At 38.4% G+C, this 19,258-nt stretch overlaps 1 protein-coding gene across 2 annotated transcripts in view; it reads right to left on the bottom strand.

Annotated features, from left to right (window-relative positions):
- Positions 1-19,258, bottom strand: part of cfap47 (chromosome X open reading frame 22) — a 214,872-nt gene that overhangs the window by 168,433 nt on the left and 27,181 nt on the right. For both annotated transcript variants that reach the window (XM_012957626.2, XM_012957627.2), the window contains exons 18-22: positions 18,208-18,330; positions 16,874-17,005; positions 16,236-16,313; positions 13,452-13,596; positions 12,553-12,647 (exon numbers count right to left, since the gene is read on the bottom strand). In XM_012957626.2, coding sequence (XP_012813080.2) covers positions 12,553-12,647; positions 13,452-13,596; positions 16,236-16,313; positions 16,874-17,005; positions 18,208-18,330 — 573 coding nt within the window. The remainder of the gene's footprint in view (positions 1-12,552; positions 12,648-13,451; positions 13,597-16,235; positions 16,314-16,873; positions 17,006-18,207; positions 18,331-19,258) is intronic.

Here is a 19,258-nt window from a genome sequence, read left to right as displayed (position 1 = left end):
TATCTATTATAGTACGTCTTCCTACAGCTCCCATGGTTCATTATAGCTAAATTAGACATTCTGCTGGGGTGAACTAGACAATGAAGCACATGGAAAAATATGAAAAGCCTAGTAGTAATGTGTTACTTTTAATATTTAAACTGTTTATAAGAAGAATCAGTGTTTCTCTGAAGCAGATTGTGATTTGTCTTTGAAGAACGTTTCTTTTCCTGCTGCTTTTTTTTATTTTTGTGTTCCAGTATAAAGGGAACAGTGCTTCAGTTACCCTAGGCAGGCTTCTAGACAACACACAGTGACAGCTTAACAAACAGCATGGAAGGACCACAGGACATATCACTAAAACACTTCAGAGTGTATCACTGAAATGAAAACAGTGCAGAGTAAGTGGTATAAAATATCACAATAACTGGCAATGTTCTATTCCTATTCCCTGACATTTCTACGCAATGATGCTTGCATTTTCTTTATTTGATTTACAGGTGACCTCATACGCATAAAATAAAGGTATAAGCTAAAATGAAATACTGCGCGAGAGGAAGCTACAAGGTATATCTGGCCCATTTTTAATGAAGCCTATCTCTATGTTCTTCTAGTAATAACAAATTCCCTGTGAAGTATTCGTACAAAGCTATTAAAATTGAATGTATCATAAATCATGCATTTCTTGAACTTAATTAAATTTAAATCAAACAGTTTCTGATAAAATACCTATACCCTGTTTTAAAAAAACTATATAGAATTGTTGTATAATCTGAAATGACCAGAAGATTATCTTTTTTCCTGTACTGGTATAAGACAACTACATTATAGCAATAACCTTATATGACATGCAACCCTCCAACACTCTATTTGTAAAGTGAAAAAGGAAGATTTTAACTGAAGCACTTTTAAAAATAATCCATATTGAAATCCAACACAACTTTGGCACATAATGAAGCAATACAGCAATGTGAATATTAAATCCCCCAGACAGAGCTTAGTTCTGATCCACTGAGCATTTTTTCCCTGTGGATTGACTGCACTGGATAAAAACATCTGGCCTTAGGTGCCCAGTGCACCCCCAGGAGGCACAGGCGGTAATGTAACAAGGCACCAGACCCCTCCGCAAATAAAATCCTCAGAAGGGCCACACTATCCACTCTCCGCCAGCTGGGGAGGGGGGATTTTCTAGGCTACAGAGGAAGCAGATCCCATGTTCTATGCATTTCTGTTCTCTCTATAGTCCCACCTTGTCCTTATCAACTCCATAGAGCAGGTCATAAGGGCAGGGCCCTGTTGCACCCTACATCCTCCTCTTCCACTAACTATGCATCTGTATGATGCACAAGCTAGGAAATGTATATGGCATTGTTGCAGAGAAGCCAAAGTGCAAAAAAATTAAGCACAGCAACCTGCAGCAATTATACAGAAGAGAAAGACAATGTGCAATGCTGTGTACGTTCGCAGGGAATCACCAAATAAATCTTGCTACCCGAAAGCAATTCTCACTGTAACCTGTATGAGCCCTATATACGAATTACAAAATTTTGCTGACCAACTCAACAATGGACTTTGACAAGATTCTTCTTGGGTTCGAAATTAACTACAGATTCTCTTAGTTTGCTAAAGCAATTTCTTTACTTTGCCATGGAAAATAATTGGATTTGCTAGGTTTGGCAAAGTAGCGCTATTTTGTTCAAAAAGAATGTTGAAGTTCTTTACAAACAGGGTGAAGTGAATAGAAAAAAAACAAAGAAGCAATGTAGGACACATTTCTTTAAAAATAGCAAACCTTAGAATAGTGGCAACTACAGACGGAGACAGAAGTATATATATACATACACACACACATGAAAAAATGTGTGAAATTTCTTGAATATTTAGAAATCTTCCATGTATAGTTTGTTTCAACAAAGTCAAGTATATGACACCATAAACACCATGATCATATAACACCTGCAAAGACGCAGAATAAATCTGTAGTCCTTAGGGTAAATAGCAGTCTCTTCATGGGAACAATACAATAGTCCCTTAATAAGGCAGCTGTTGGCAGTGCAACAATATATAATAATATATTCAGCAGCTCAGTATGAAAAGTAATTATGTAAAAAGAAGAAGAAAATGCAGTAGTTATTTATTCCATTATCCATGAGAATACACACACACTATAGCATATTAACTACATAACTTATGACTCTCAAATGTACATAAGAGAAATAAAACTACCGTACAATACAAATTAGGTGACAGCTTATTGGTCTGTATAATTTTTTTTATAAGATAACTATGTAGCAATGAATAATACAATACACATACAGTACACATTTAGTTCATTACTAACAAACTCCTATCTAGCTATTTATTACTGTGATGTAACATTTCTAATATTGTAAAAAAACAAAATGATCACATTTACATAAAACAGACCTTGCAACCTGAAAATGTAGTATATACAAAGTAGTAGGGGTCTTTTATGTCTACATTCTTGCACCTTACTAATGCTGACTAACGCAGTCAGTTCTGTATTATTGAAGGAAGCTGCATGTGTCTGTGCTCCAAAGCACAGATAACAAATATAAATCAGTACATATACACCCATTTATTGCATGGGGCTGTGGAATATGTTGGTGCTTTATAAATACATATTGTTAACTAGAAAGGGAAGTTTGAGAACAAACTTCATGTTGGGTTGAAAAACATGAAGTCACTGAATGGGCTCTGCCCACTTTCTCTAACCTTGGACCTTGGTTATACAGTAAAAACCACTGTGCAAAGTTTTGGGACCCTGGTTTTAATAGTGTCTGCATGGCAGCAACTTAAATTTCCCCACTGAAAGTCAACGACATCTGATTGGCGGTAGTGGCGGTGGTAACTCCACCCCCTTTTTCTAACCTGGAACTGCAGTTACCCAGTGACTAATTCTGCGAAATTTAGGGGCCCTAGGATTAATAGTTAAAGAACGGCACCAATTAACCAATTAAAATTTAAACCAATAAAAGTCAATAGGTGAATTGTGATTGGTGGTTCCGCCCACTTTTTCTAACCTTGAGTCAAAGTCACCCAGTGGCAAACAGTGGGCACCCTGGCATAAATAGTTTGAGAATGACAGCATTTTAAATTTAAACCAATAAAATTCAATGGATGAAATCTGATTGGCTGTTAGTGGCCCAACTCACTTTTCCTATTTTTGAACTGCAGTCCCCCAGTGACCAACATTGCAAATTTTGGGGACTCAGGCATTCATTGTGAGACTGACAGCATTTTACACTTCACCATTGAAAGTAAATAGGTGAAATGTTATTGGCTGTTGGTGGCTCCGCCCACTTTTTTCTAACTTTGAATGGAAAATACCCAGTGACTAACTCTGGAAACTTTAACAACCCTGGAATTAATATTTAAATAACAGCATCAGTTTAAATATAAACCAATGAAATATAATGGGTGGAAATGGATTGGCTGTTGGTGGCTCCTCCCACTTGTTTGGGAACCCTGACATAAATAGTGTGAGCAAAGCAACATTTTAAATATAAACCAAAACAATTCAATAGGTAAAGTCTGATTGGCTGTTGGTGGCTCCACCCACTTTTCTCAACTTGGAACATAGTCACCTAGTGACAAACTGTGCAAAGTTTGGGGACCCTGACATTAAACATGTGAAAATGTCAGCAGTTAAAATTTCCCCACTGAAAACAATGAAAGAAATGTGATTGGCTTTTGGCGGCCCCGCCCACTTTTTCTAACCTTGAGTACAAAGTCCCGCAGTGACTGACTGTGCAAAGTTTGCGAACTCTGGCATCAAACCAATAAAATTCAATAGGTGAAATCTGATTGGCTGTTGGTGGCCCCGCCCACTTTTTCAAAACTAAAACTGTAGTACTCTAGCGACCAACTGGGGACCCTGGTGTTAATACTGTGAGAATGGCAGCAGGTTGAATTTCCCCATTTAGAGTCAATAGGTAAAATCTGATTGGCTGTTGGTGGCTCCACCCACTTACAAAAATACAAAAAACCTTAAATGCGTAGTCACCCAGTGTCTGACGGTGGAAAGCATAGTCTTGGTTGGAAGGGAGCTGGCTACTGCAACATTGCTTCAAGAATCAGTAAGAATCAAACAGAAGCTGCTTTCACTGGTAAATTTGAATTTTAATAACTTCATTTTGAAATGTACTATGAACGCACATTAATTAAATAACAAAAATCATATTAATATGATTAAATAATAAAACATTAATGCGAAAATCATAAATTCTTATTTGTCCTAATACAAGTACTAAAAAAGATCTGTTTTTAGTAGCACAGTAAGACATTCCTTATGTAGTGGTTATAGCTAGTATTGCTTCAGATTGGGGTTCTGTGCAGACCTCTCAGAAGTGAACTGTATGCACAGCCTAATGCACTCCCTGTTGAGAACAGAAAAATGTATGGTTTATAAAGCCTAATTCACTGTTTCTAACCAGACATCTAATCACTATAGGAATATAAACAGAGCTTTAGCTGTGAAATTACCTGTGAATGGTCCAGACTTGAAGGCACTGGCATTTCAAGGCTTTTATTTGTATAAACACAAACAATTTTACTTTATTTTTAATTAAAGTTGCACAGCTTTTCACTTTGGGTTAGCTTTTTCTAGATCTAGGACACAATCATTGTCCTAATTTGCAAAAAGGGAAGCAGCAACCAAGAGACTAATTATTGCTTGACTTTTAGAGTAACCATCTGGACTAACCAATACTAATGATCACTAATATCCATTTTCTACACTTCTAATGTTCTCTTTCATTGAATAAGGTGTACCCCATTGTGTATATATATATATATATATATATATATGTATAGTATAGCAATTATAATCCGCACTCACAGGACTTAAGAAAACAAAAAATATTTTATTTGGCAAGCGACTAACGTTTCGGCTGACACAGCAGCCTTTCTCAAAGTGGATGTGAAACAAACAGATTCCCCAAATAAACCCGAAAATGGCGCCAAAAGACCAGTGTGACGTCATACACAGGGGGGTGTGTTTAACATATATGTGTAAATAGAGCAACAACTGTTATATGTTTAAACATAAAATCATTACTAAGTGGTAATAGCAAGTAAAGTAGTAGAAAGTGAAGCGATAAGTAGGACACCCAGTGTGGTTAAGGATATGTAATAAATGAAACAAAAAGAGCTTGTGCATACTTGTACCGAACTGCAACTCGCACCATTTGTAAGTAGAGACATGTTGTGCCGAGTAGGATACGCGGCATAGGGGACTTGAGGGTAAAGGTTGTCACTTACTAGATTATCGGCGATGCCTGCCATAACAGGGCTGGACTGATTGTGAGTAGCGTAAGCTGAACTCTACTGCGCTCATCCGTGCGTCATAGGACAAATGATCGCGCGGGGAGATACGAGACAGCCGTCACGGTCCATAGTTAAGGATCTGAGGGAGATACAGCTCCCTTACAGTAGCGCTAGTCAGCGCGTAACTGGATTTTAGCCGAAAGGCATTGAAAGTAGCGGTCAGGATAGCTAGTGACACGTATGAACTTGGAATCCCTGTTGTTTGGGAGGACCCAGTATATCAATACAGTGCACATATTCATACCATCCAGAGACCAATGTAGGGCCTGCTTGTGGAGTTAATAAAGAGTTCATTGGTCGATATCGGTTGTTCACAGCAGGAGAGGGTATGCCAAGGATGGACTGGTAGAGTGTTGGTGTTCGTGCCCGGCAAAGGGTGAACCGCCATACACTGTACTCAAGTACGTGTGTCATGGGCAAAATAAAAGGCGATGTATAGGTAATAAAAATGAGTAAAGTGGGCTGGTAGAGTGTTGGTGTTCAAGAACCGCCATACACTGTACTCAAGTACAAGGCAAACTAGTGTGACAAGGGCAAAATAGAAGACAATGTACAGGTAATAGAAATGATTATGCAATGTACGGTACATGAGAGCACAAGCTGGTGCAAGGAGAGCGAGAAGTGAATTAAAAGCAAAATGGTAAGAGAAGCCGCTGAAAAGAGTATGCAGAGTAAAAAACAAGCTATAAGTAGGAGTTAAATAAAGTCAAGAAATGACAGAGACCCGGGAGATAGCTTACAAGCTGACACATAGTTACTGAAATAGTTCACAAAGGGCAAATTTCAAAGTCCGCAACAATATATCTAAACAATAGGTTAAATGTATCTACACAATAAGTTAAATGTCCATATATATATGTATATATATATACCAAATCAAACACAACCAGCACCAAGGGTCTTGTGGTTCAAACAAATATTAGTGTATTATAATTGCATGTACAACCGACGTTTCGGTCCCTTTTGGGACCTTTTTCAAGGTATATATATATATATATATATATATATATAGAATACAGAATGTCGGCACTCACAGGATTTCCACGAAGATAATCACTGGCAGTCAATCATGTTTAAAGGTGCAATCAGGTGGAGTTTATTGATCCAACGTTTCAGTTCCCTACTGGAACCTTCGTCAGGGAAGCAAGTGTGTACACAGAGCCAAAGTTTAAATACATTATTTGGCGCCAAAAGAAGCGTTGCTAGGCAACCATACAGTGTAAACAAACAACAAAAGGTGAGATAGTGAAGAAAGAATAAAGGAATTTATTTACAAACCATTGCTTGGTGTCATATACTTAAGCCCAGAGTAGCGATAATCGTTTGCAGGGGATCGTGCGTGTATAAGCATTCTGCTGAGAGCCGCGCTGTCCATCAGGTTAAGGCACCTCCCTCGTAACCCCCTGCTGCTTCTCCTTAGCAACAATACTTATAACCTGGCGCAAGGTATTCTGGTGTGCAGTGCCCTTCCGCCGTGGCTCGCATGGAGAGCCGGTGCGACAAATTCGCTGCCCATGCTGGGCACAGTGGCATACAGTGGGTGCCGGCTGCGGTCTGACATCGCTGGTTTCAGCCAGAGGTGTCGACCAGCCGCACCGCAACCACATCGGAGTATGAGAGGGCTTATGGAGGCATAATAGGGAGCGCCCAGGTCGCACAGTAACCCCCGTAGGGGATTTAAGAGTTTGTGGAGGCACATAGAGGGAGCGCACAGGGAGCGTAGTTGTAGAGGGTAATTCTGTGCCCCACGCGGGGCCTGTCAGAGGGAGTAGGTGCATATATCGGAGCGAGCTTCTCACACAGAGTTCAGTGCTCATAGTAGCACAATCTCATAGAATGGTGGGGTACACCTGCTACCCCGTTCAGAAAGAACAGCGTCGGGTACACCTGCTACCCAGTTGCTGTGCCAACGTAGTGTGGGCAAGGATAGTATCCTGGCAAATGAACACCCCGGGCAAAGAGGTTTGAAAGGAGACAGGGAAAGTGTAAAGAAAGGAATATGTGCAAATATATATAGTATAGTTAAAGACAGAAATATGGATAAATGTAGCCACTTTAGGTGGAAACCCTAAATGTCAAAGAAGTTACACATGTAGTGTCAAGTTACTAGCAAAATTAAAGATACATGTTGCCAGATATCGCCAAAACATTAGTGTGTAAAAACATGGATCAAACAGTCCAGAAACAGAGAGTCACACAGGGAGCAATGTACACATCCAGTAGCCAGGTGGCCAAGACCTGTTAGTGTCCCCGGAACACACACTATCACAGGAGAAAAACCTTATAGAGCATGGAACGAGGAACAATGTCTAAATAAAGCAGCCAAGTGGCAGAGTCTCATTAAGGCCCCTAGGGGTCACACAATCGAGTTTATGAATCCACCTTGATTCCCTTCGTAGGAGAGCTTGGTCCCTGTTGCCTCCCCTTAGGAGGGTTGGTTGAAAGTCGATTGCCATGCATCTAAAGGTTGGGAGTGAGTGTTTCATCTTAAGGAAATGTCTAGCAACCGGCTGGTCTGCTTTGCCTTCCTTGAGGGCCCTGCTTATTGCTGAGCGGTGGTTCCCTATACGTTCCCGTAATGTGGTAATGGTTTTGCCCACATAGTAGAGGCCACACGGGCAGGAGATAATGTATACCACATAGTCCGAAGTGCATGTTAGTCTGATTGATTTTGAAACGTTTACCCGTGTGTGGGTGAGGGAAGTTTGGTCCCGTCAGTAGGCATCTACATGTGACACAATCGGGGCACTTGAAACACCCCAGTTTCCTCTGTGAGGTTAGCCAATTAGTAGGGGAGGTGGAGTGACCCTTGAAGTCAGTCCTGACGAGAAGGTTCCGCAAGCTGCTATTCCTTTTATATCCCATCATTGGTCTCCTAGCTTGATACAGGGACAGAGTCTCGTCTTGGCTAATCATTGGCCAATTATTCTGGATGCTTCGAGATAAATGTGTTGAAGTGGAGTTGTACGTTGTTGTGAAAATCAAAGGGGTCGACTGAGTCTTGTTCTTAGTAGTCTTTTGTAGTAGTCCATCTTGTGTGTGGAGAAGTGCTTTTTGGAGTTGTGGGTCTAGTTGGCTTTCTGTGTACCCCCGTTCCAAGAATCTCTCATACATTTCTCTTAGTTGGATCCTAGCCGTGTCAGATGAGCTGTTATTCCTAATAACCCGTAGAAACTGAGAAAAGGGAATACCCCTAATTGTAGCTGGAGGGTGGTGACTGGACGCATGTAAAATAGAGTTACGGTCAGTAGGTTTTCTAAAAAGTCTTGTGCCCAAGCCTGAGTCTGTTTTGAAGATATTTAAATCTAAAAAGTTCGTGTGGAATAATGGTATACAGGCTTTTCACGTCCATTGTTACAAGGATACTATTGGGAGGGATGTCACCCAAGTCCTTTAGTCTTTGGATCACATGTGTGGAGTCCCGTGTATATGATAACATGGATTTGACTAGGGGTTGTAAGTGTGAATCAATAAAGGTCGAAACTGACTGGTAAAGGGAACCCACAGCCGAGATGATGGGTCTCCCAGGAGGTGATGACAGGGATTTATGGACCTTTGGTAGAGTATAGATGATAGGGATACGAGGATACTCCGTAATCATAAACTGAGATGAATCCTCGGTAAGCCACCCAACATTAAGGGCAGAAAGTAAGATCCCATCTAATTCTTTTTTGAAACTCAGAGTCGGGTCACCGGAGAGGGCTCTATAAGTCTCCGTGTCCGCAAGCTGTCCCTATAACACGTCCCTATAGTAGGAGTAGTCCAATAAAAGGATAGAACCCCCCTTATCAGCAACAGGGACCAAGCTCTCCTACAAAGGGAATCAAGGTGGATTCATAAACTCGATTGTGTGACCCCTAGGGGTCTTAATGAGACTCTGCCACTTGGCTGCTTTATTTAGACATTGTTCCTCGTTCCATGCTCTATAAGGTTTTTCTCCTGTGATAGTGTGTGTTCCGGGGACACTAACAGGTCTTGGCCACCTGGCTACTGGATGTGTACATTGCTCCCTGCGTGACTCTCTGTTTCTGGACTGTTTGATCCATGTTTTTACACACTAATGTTTTGGCGATATCTGGCAACATGTATCTTTAATTTTGCTAGTAACTTGACACTACATGTGTAACTTCTTTGACATTTAGGGTTTCCACCTAAAGTGGCTACATGTATCCATATTTCTGTCATTAACTATACTATATATATTTGCACATATTCCTTTCTTTACACTTTCCCTGTCTCCTTTCAAACCTCTATGCCCGGGGTGTTCATTTGCCAGGATACAATCCTTGCCCACACTACGTTGGCACAGCAACTGGGTAGCAGGTGTACCCGACGCTGTTCTTTCTGAACGGGGTAGCAGGTGTACCCCACCATTCTATGAGATTGTGCTACTACGAGCACTGAACTCTGTGTGAGAAGCTCGCTCCGATATATGCACCTACTCCCTCTGACAGGCCCCGCGTGGGGTACAGAATTACCCTCTACAACTACGCTCCCTGTGCGCTCCCTCTATGTGCCTCCACAAACTCTTAAATCCCCTACTGGGGTTACTGTGCGACCTGGGCGCTCCCTATTATGCCTCCATAAGCCCTCTCATACTCCGATGTGGTTGCGGTGCGGCTGTCGACACCTCTGGCTGAAACCAGCGATGTCAGACCGCAGCCGGCACCCACTGTATGCCACTGTGCCCAGCATGGGCAGCGAATTTGTCGCACCGGCTCTCCATGCGAGCCATGGCGGAAAGGCACTGCACACCAGAATACCTTGCGCCAGGTTATAAGTATTGTTGCTAAGGAGAAGCAGCAGGGGGTTACGAGAGAGGTGCCTTAACCTGATGGACAGCGCGGCTCTCAGCAGAATGCTTATACACGCACGATCCCCTGCAAACGATTATCACTTCTCTGGGCTTAAGTAATATCCGGCACAATAATGACACCAAGCAATGGTTTGTAAATAAATTCCTTTATTCTTTCTTCACTATCTCACCTTTTGTTGTTTGTTTACACTGTATGGTTGCCTAGCAACACTTCTTTTGGCGCCAAATAATGTATTTAAACTTTGGCTCTGTGTACACACTTGCTTCCCTGACGAAGGTTCCAGTAGGGAACTGAAACGTTGGATCAATAAACTCCACCTGATTGCACCTTTAAACATGACTGACTGCCAGTGATTATCTTCGTGGAAATCCTGTGAGTGCCGACATTCTGTATTCTCTATTTTAATTCTGCTGCTCTGGCACCCAGGTAGTGCATTTAAACTTTGGTGTGCTCTTCATCCTGCATTTTGTATATATATATATATATATATATATAGTCCACTTCACTTCCTTTTTGGAAAAGTCAGTTGGACAAGGACTGCTCGTTAAAAACAAATATATATATATTCAATGGGGTAAACCTTATTCAATCTATATCTGACCAAGCCTGGTCCATATATAGATCAGGAAAGCTGACATTTTGGCCAGATGTAGGCCCCTCCTGTCATGAGTTAAGATGAGGACTTTGCCTCAGATTAATTTCCATTCTTCTAAATGTACAGAATGTTCTCTTCAAAGTGCCTCTAGCCACATATACAGGCTAATTTGCTATAAACTCAATCAAAACTACAGGCCACACAGTTTTGTAATCCTATACATACTGGATATACAACTGATAAGCAGACCCTGGCATTCATATTCAAGATGTATTATCTTAGCACCTAATGACATGTCAAAGGTAAGATGCTGTAACATTTAAGCTTTGACAGTTTCAGAAATTTCACAGAAAACACTAACTCTATCAATGTTTTTGATAGTCTGAAGCAGAAAGTTATATTTAATCATTCGGAGTTTGTCAGTATGTGTAATTTACAATACATGGTTTTTAGAGGTCAACTTACATTTATAGTGCCTTTACCTCAAATAAAATGCAGGCAATGGGTTGAATATGCAATAGGTGATATGACAGCCATAACAATTATTATCCACTATTTTAGCTTTGGGGTCTCTACATGCCACATATTTTGGCAATCCTATGCATATCAGGCAGGCTGTTCAAAAGACTTTTGTTTTTAACATTGGTAGGTATGGAAGAACAGTGAGGGGTTGGTTAGAATACAATTCTCCATATGTCTTATAAGGCTTATCCTGGTCACGTAGAGTAAACAGAATTTCTTAATTTTACACATTCTACTGTAAACATCATATAATGTACATATACACAGAATAGATTTATATGGGTCGCTAAATTATGAAATCATGTTTATATATGAAAATAATATCTGTGATACAAAATATCTATTTATCCACAAAACTGATTTTCAAGAGGTTTTAGTAATTGTATTAATTTCTATTACAAAATACAATATATGTGTCCTAGTTAAAGAAACATTATAAAGTTTCAAAAACATGAAAATGACTTTATCCACTTAAGTAATCTTAAAGATTTATCATGCAGTGAGCAATAGTAATCACTGACAAATGTAATGTGCTTCAAGGCTTCTGCCAGTAAATAAGTAGCATTCCCTTTACTTAAGCTGTATTAAAATGTATAGTGTACGTTAAAGTAAGTTTTCAGAATAGATTTACAAACTTTAAGCATTTTAAATATTAAGAGATAATTATGAGAATACATTTAAGTTTCTGCATTTCTTGGGAAATACAGGTATAATGAATTGCATCTAATTATCATGCATTCTTCATAAAACTGTGTATATTCTATAATTACAAGCCAATCTAACATCTGTAAAAATATGTATAAAGTAATTTATCATTTTAAAAATTAACATTCCACAGGGATGACCAACAGGATGTAACAACTGTGCATCCTTAATGGGTTACATGGTTGAGCTTCTTTGTGTGTATGGACAGCAAGTCTCCAGTTATGCATCACAAAATCACTAATATTTTGTATTAAGTGTGAAAATATTAGAAACTAACAGCCATGCTTGAAGGGAATTAACATGCTCCACAGGCACAGGAAGGGTAATTATTTTATTTTTCTATGAGCCTGGGTTTAATTTGTGACTTGATCCCCCCTCTCTATATCCAGATGTATGAAGAGGTAAGCAACTGAGCATTGAGATCCATTTAGTAATGCAATAAATATCATGAGCCTTATGGAATGGGTGCATACGGATGTGATACTGTGCCTAGATGGCATTTATTTCTGTAATGTAAAGTTACATGCACACATAACATTCCCTTTGACTGAAATATCTAAGCATATACAAAATACCCATACTTACTTCTTTGGGATTAAAATGAAGAGAGCATTCAAGGGATTCTTTCTCTTCTAACTCCACAATATACAGAAGAGGATATAATGGGTCAGTTTCAACTGCTAAAACAAGCACACAAATACCTATTAGTTTACCAAAACTGAAATTCTAAAAAAAAAAGTGCCACTTTGCAAAAGTTGTCTTAACCCATAGCAATTAATCATATGTAAGCTTATAAATAGGTGACCAGTAAATGCCAATGATTGCTTACTATTGGCTATCAGACCCGGATAAAAATTATTTTCACATAATATGCAAAATTGTGAGTAGGCTTGTTAACAATAAATAGGGACTGATTTTTCCACCTTATGCATAAACATTTTAAAATTTAACATTGTAAATAATTAATCTGCATCAAGAACACATTTTTCTGAATTAATATAATTCTTAGTAAACAGAAAAGCTTCCAGTCCATGAATATCAATCAAATCATTAGGCTCACTGTGAAGTGTTACCAATGAGAAGCATTATGGCTCAGATGAAACATGCCAGCACACCAAATAGCCAGTGTGCCATCAGCATTACAATTTATTGGTTGAGCCTGAGCTAGCCACATGGCTGGAAGATCTATGTGCATCAGGAAATATATAATATTCTCTCATGAACTTAATGGGATACATTTGTTTTAGGCTAAAAAAAACAAAAACATCTCTTGACGTCTCTTTTAAGGGCCATTAGAGTTTCCTTAAGAGTTTTTATTAGACTAAATTCAGTGTGCCAGCAACAAAAAAGTACTATACAATATGGCCAACATTGTGCAAAAACACTACAAATTATGAAGTAGATGTTTTCCCCCATACCTTGATGATTCTAATTTCAAAAGGTTTTCTTGAATGCTACAATTAATTACATTTAAGTTCAAGTACCTGATCCATCTTTAAATGTCATGGAAAAGTCTTGGTATTTGCTAAGGTCAAACTCTACTTTTGCGTGCGCAGCACTTTTATTCTGAAGCATAAACGGTATAACCTGAGTAGAATTTACATACACCCCAGGAAACAGGAAAGAGCTCTGGAACAAGAGAAAACAATGTTAAAATATTTACTAATAAATCTACTGCCAATAACTAGACAGGAGTGGTAATAAACTGAGAACAGATTTTAATTTTTCTAGAAAAAAAAAATAAAGAAAAAGTGAACGTGGACCTCTTCTAAAATAAATGCAGCCTGAAAGGTTTTGAAACCAAATCAGTCATGTCTCTTACATCATTTTAAAGATGTAACATTTTCTCGAATCACAGCAAAATGCAATTTTGAATTTTAATAAATCATCTCACTTGTTTCTGTGATTTGAGAAGATCGCTGCAAAAATGCAGTTTTATCTGTATTTGCAAAGAAGTTTTTAAAACTCGGAGAAATGTATTAAATAAACACAAAGGCTCGACAGGCAAACACCACCAAAAAACCTGCTGAGATACCCTATAAATCAATGGGAAAGCGATATTCTACTTTATTCTTACTTTATTTTATGCCATTTTCAGCCTCATCTGCAAAATTTTCCTGACAGTCAGGAAAGGGTTGATAAATAGAGCAAACACTGTCTGTAATATTACAATAGGCACTGTATGGGTGCACCACAGGGACCAGAACATAATTTTTGACCTGTGAAAATTGCATCTTATTTAGAATAAGTGTTAGAATTAATGTATTGCCTTAGAGTTTCTTATTTTGCTTGCTTTCATGTTTAGATATTTGAGGTAATTTTTTTTTGTTTTGCTTATGTTATTTAAATAATGATCTTAATAATACTTGTTTTCTGCCTTGCAGTGTTATTTGATTAAGGACAGAGCAGATATCGGAAGCTTAAGATGCTGCCAGCATTGAGTTCTGTACTCTCATCAACCTGATGCAACAAGCCACGCGTTGCCCTTCTAATCTGACATGTTATTTAGAAGTTAATGATTCTGTCCTGTTTCATTTTGTGAAGCACTCCTGATATGTATGGCTTTTCTAGTAAGCCAAGGTTATGCATGAAAAATAGTCACTATTTCACCTAAATCCCAAAGCAAAAATATTTTAAGGTTATTTTTTAAAGCAACCAGAGTGTAAGCCATTTATAATATACATTTATTTTCATTTAGTTTTATTAAACACACAGGACATTTGGCTTAGTTTATCATGTTCACCGAAAAAGTGTACTTTCTACATATACATTTCCACAGTGTGCTAGTTTATTTGGTAAGTATTTTACATGTCGCCTGTACACACACACACGGCACTAACATGAAAATAAAATTAAATCTGCATACAATGATGATTTCTGTTATCCAAAGGGTTTTAAACCTGTAATAACACAGGTGGGCTAATGAGCTGGCACTTATGGATTTTTAAAATTGTTAATCTTGTAAAGTAGTGAATTAAGCAACAGAAAGATCTGCATCTCACCCCCAATTAAATGTGGGTATTCAAAAGGTAAAGTGTTTGCCAAAAAGGGCACATAAACAATAACCCACATTCCCAGGGTAATCACGTTCAGTAAAAACTAATGAGCAGCTCCCCAGAATGTAGGCTATGCATGCTTTATTATTCAGAGAAAAGTTAAAGAAAAACTATAGCCCATGCAGGTCTCTTTAAAAATATTTAGCATTAAATAGTTCATATGTAAAACTTCATCTAAATATACCTTTTTTATAAAAATATACCTTAATAGCAGTATGTGCCATTGGGTTCTCCTAAATTGAAAATTGCCATTTTAAGTACTAAGGGCCACCCCCTGGGATTATATGATTTATAGAGTACACAAACAGACCAAGGGCACACATACATGTTAGGTAACATCAGCCAATTAATAGACTAAGTTCTCTCTTTGAATCTCACACTTCTTCCCGTTAAAGTAAGAGCTGCATTATTTCCTGTTAAGTGATCTCTGAGGAAGCACACAGACCATCACAAAAGATATAAACTATCTTTTGCTTAAAGGAGAAGGAAAGTCATTTTGTCATTTTACTGCCAATAGATTTGCTGCATTAGTGCCACCTAAAACAATATATTTATCCTGTAGAAAGCATTGCCATACCTGAGTAAAGAGCCTTAGAAGCTTTCTCTGTTTGCTTAAGATTGCAGCTGCCATTTTAAATAGCTTCCTGCTCCAGCTCTAGTGTTAGAGCTGAGATCACACATTCCTAAGGGTGGGGGGGGGGGGAATTCTTAGCAATCTTATGAGGGGGGGGAGGAGAGGAAAGAGCTGGGCAGACTCTGGCCACGGGAATTAAGGATGTTTCTGAGAGAGGAAGTCACACAGTCACACAACATGTTTACAAAAATGGAGACAAGACATCCTGTGTTTCTTTTGATAGAGGGTTCAGTGCAGAATTGACTGTATTTACATAGACCTTTCTGATAAAGCTTACTTAGTTTTTACCTTTCCTTCTCGTTTAAGTATTCATTTTGGGGGTATAGTTTTCCTTTAAGCCAAAGTGTGATGGTCCCTAGGGGAAGGTGTGTAGGAGTAAATGGAGGTAATAACTTAAACAAATAAGACTGCTATTTGTAGCAACATGTACAACACCACCCCAGTTCTTAAATGAAAAAAACAATAACCACTCACGCTAACTTAGGTTTTGGGTTAAAGTTGCACTGTACTCAAACATAATAAAGTTGGAGAAAACCGTTAGGCAAAATTCAGTTTACTGTGGTAAAGCTGATACTCACAACAGAAATTTCTATTTGTGGAGGTATAACAAATCCTCCAATTCTCAACTCCAAAGGCTTTGTGTTACGCACCGACACCTAAATAAATTAAACAGAGAATATATTAATAATTGTAGTTATAACACCTACAGTCTTAATACACAGTTTAAAGGACATGTAAACCCTACATTTATGCTTTTTGTGCCAGCTTAGAGGGATTCTGGTCCTATTCTCTAATATATTTCCACCACCAGAGGTAGTTAGAACCATCATATGAGGTTTACCTTCACATGGGATGGTGGCTTGGCAATTTTATGATCATCAACTAAACTGTTTTAAAAATTGCACTTGCACAGAATAACTTCCTAATGAGACAAGAAGGCCTGGGATGCAGTGATAAATCTTTTTTTGCTTTTCTTTTGCTTGTTTGTAGTAAATTTGCCTAAACTTCCATATTTTTGTTTTCATTTTTATAAGCCTGGAATGCTCACACAACACTCTTTGCATCCCCTTACCTCCCCTTACTGGTTACCAGTGCAACAAGGTTTGGCAGCTGCCATGAACACTGGGACGAGACCACTGGTAGGTTTCCTGTGCACATGTGCCTGCTACCAAAATGTGTTGTCAAAACTTGGAAAGAAAGTATTTGGTCTGCTTACCTCAAGTCTGGTGTCAAACTTCATTACAGCTTCTGGGGTGAAAAAGATTTGGAGAGTGGTATATCCACCAGTGGGTACAACTCCTTGAGATGGTGTTACAGTCATGCCAGGCAATGGATTTACATCCTCAACCTGCAAAAACAAAATATAGAAATAAATAGGTATTGAGCTACAATTTTTTTCAAAAACTTGTTGAATAATGGTTTGCAAAAATAAAAAGTACCAAATGCCAAATGTTTAAAATGTTGTTTTTATGGAATTATAAATGGAAATGCAAACTGATCAATTGTTTTATGATTTTTTTGTTTTTTGTGGCTATTTAGTGATTGTATTCCTCGTGGCATGCAATGCGGCCTACTGGCCGTAATTAATTAATTAAACCATTTAATGAAGAAAATGGTATTCTGAAGTAATGAACCAGATGCAATTCAATATGAAAATGATCCACTGAAGTCTACAGTGTGATCTAAATATGAATAACAAGATATGTCACAGAATGTTTTACAATTGCTCTTGACAATAAATTTTGCTGTAACTACTACTAAACAGCCACTTGAAAAAGGGTTTTAAAAAAAGGGCACTGTGCATCTAGTGTTCTGGCATACCTTCATGAGTCCTGGGAAAAACAAAGTCATAACAGGTATAGCACTAGTGGGAAACAGGCTTCATGCTGATTGACATCTGGCTCTCACTAGTGGCGCAGTCACAATAACCTGGATTCTAAACAACTAAACCCCACTCGGGACTCATACAGCATGTAAAAAAGTAAAAGTGCCCTCAGGGGTCCTGGGAGACCCACAGGACTCTACTTTTAAAGGGGTTTGTACTCAGCGATGTACTGTGTTCAAAATATGTTAAAATAAAACTTAACTTAAACTTAACATTAGGTAAACATTAGGATGTATCCAAGCAAATTGTCCATAAGCAGGCAGTGTTGGACTTGGGTGCCAAAGGCCCCCCAGAAAACCCTTGGACGGTAGGCCCCCTTACTTTCTTTAGTCTCTTAATTACTTATTTTTGCACAGTATTATCTATCCTTTCCTCCATTTTTTCTGTTTCTTCTCATATAGTATTGAGTAATGGCCATGGTATAGGTATACAAGGCAAATGGTTGGGTGAGCAGGACAGCCCACAGACACCTGGGCCCACCGGGAGTTTTCCTGGTATCCTGGTGGCCCAGTCCGACAATGTAAGCAGGTATATACTTAAACATGCTATTTAAGTAACAGTTCAGTACAGGTTTCAGTCATCATTTCCTTGTTCCTATGCTGTTATTATAATACCCACCAGTTTCTGAAATAAAGGATCAAACAGCAAGACTTTATTCTATTTACCTGAAAGTATGCATGATTTGGCCCTGTGTTCTGAAGAATGGCTGTCTTGTGAGTAGTGAGTCCAAGTGGAGCCTCAGCAAAAAGTACCCTTTGTTCCGTGAACTGGACGCTAGTGGATCCAAGCTGTAAATGTTAGAAGTGGTTTTAGAAAGCCTTATACAGACAGGTTCTTTGAGGAATACAATCTAGAGCAAGAAAGGATCTCTTAGTGATTCAACCATTCCAAACGAGTTTATATCATTCATTTTTTATTATTGTAAACATTCTAAGTTTTAAGGAAAAGGTGTCCTAAATAAAAAATGTAATTTCTAGCAAACTTCACGTTTCTCCTTAACACATTAGGGGCCCAGAAGACAGAATGAAAAGTCAATATTTTCAAACGGAACACCTTCAATGCACAGGCAGTAAATCTGGAACTAGAAATACCAGAACTCCATGTTATATTTATATGGTATTGAAGCATGTGGCATCACAAGATAGATAGATAAATGAAAAGCAAATTTAAGAATCAACACAAGATGCATGTATCCACTCGAGGCTGAGAACTGTGATGCTTTACTTTTTATTTTACACATTTAGAACATTTTCTTTTATTGAGTGGTTTATAGAATAAAATATACTATAATCATAATAATAAAAACTAACAGCATTTACAAATTAAAGGATATATTTTAATTGCTTTCAGTTTCTTTCCCTGCTGTTAACAAAAAAATGACTTACTATAAAGCTTGTGTGAATTTAATTTTGCATACAAAATTCTCCCTGATTGTTTGAAAATATACTGTGTATTTATATATATATATTTAACACAGATAACTAGTTCCTTTTATACTTTTCCATATTATCTATTTAAAAGACAAATTGCATAGGGGTGACAATTTTACTCACCCTCCAGTTATTTTAATCAAAACATGCCCAGACTTTGTCACCCTGTGATCTACTCTTGCCGCCTGGCCACCATGATGAGATCTACCATAATAAAAATAGCACGCCATCTATTGTATGTAGTAGTAGTGATGTGCAGTAGTGACAGCTGCTAGTGCTGTGCTGT

This window comes from Xenopus tropicalis, chromosome 2 (genome assembly GCF_000004195.4).
Source record: "Xenopus tropicalis strain Nigerian chromosome 2, UCB_Xtro_10.0, whole genome shotgun sequence".
NCBI classification, from domain to species: Eukaryota; Metazoa; Chordata; class Amphibia; order Anura; family Pipidae; genus Xenopus; species Xenopus tropicalis.
The sequence above is the reverse complement of the archived record's forward strand: the minus strand, read 5'-3'. Positions and strand labels throughout refer to the sequence as shown.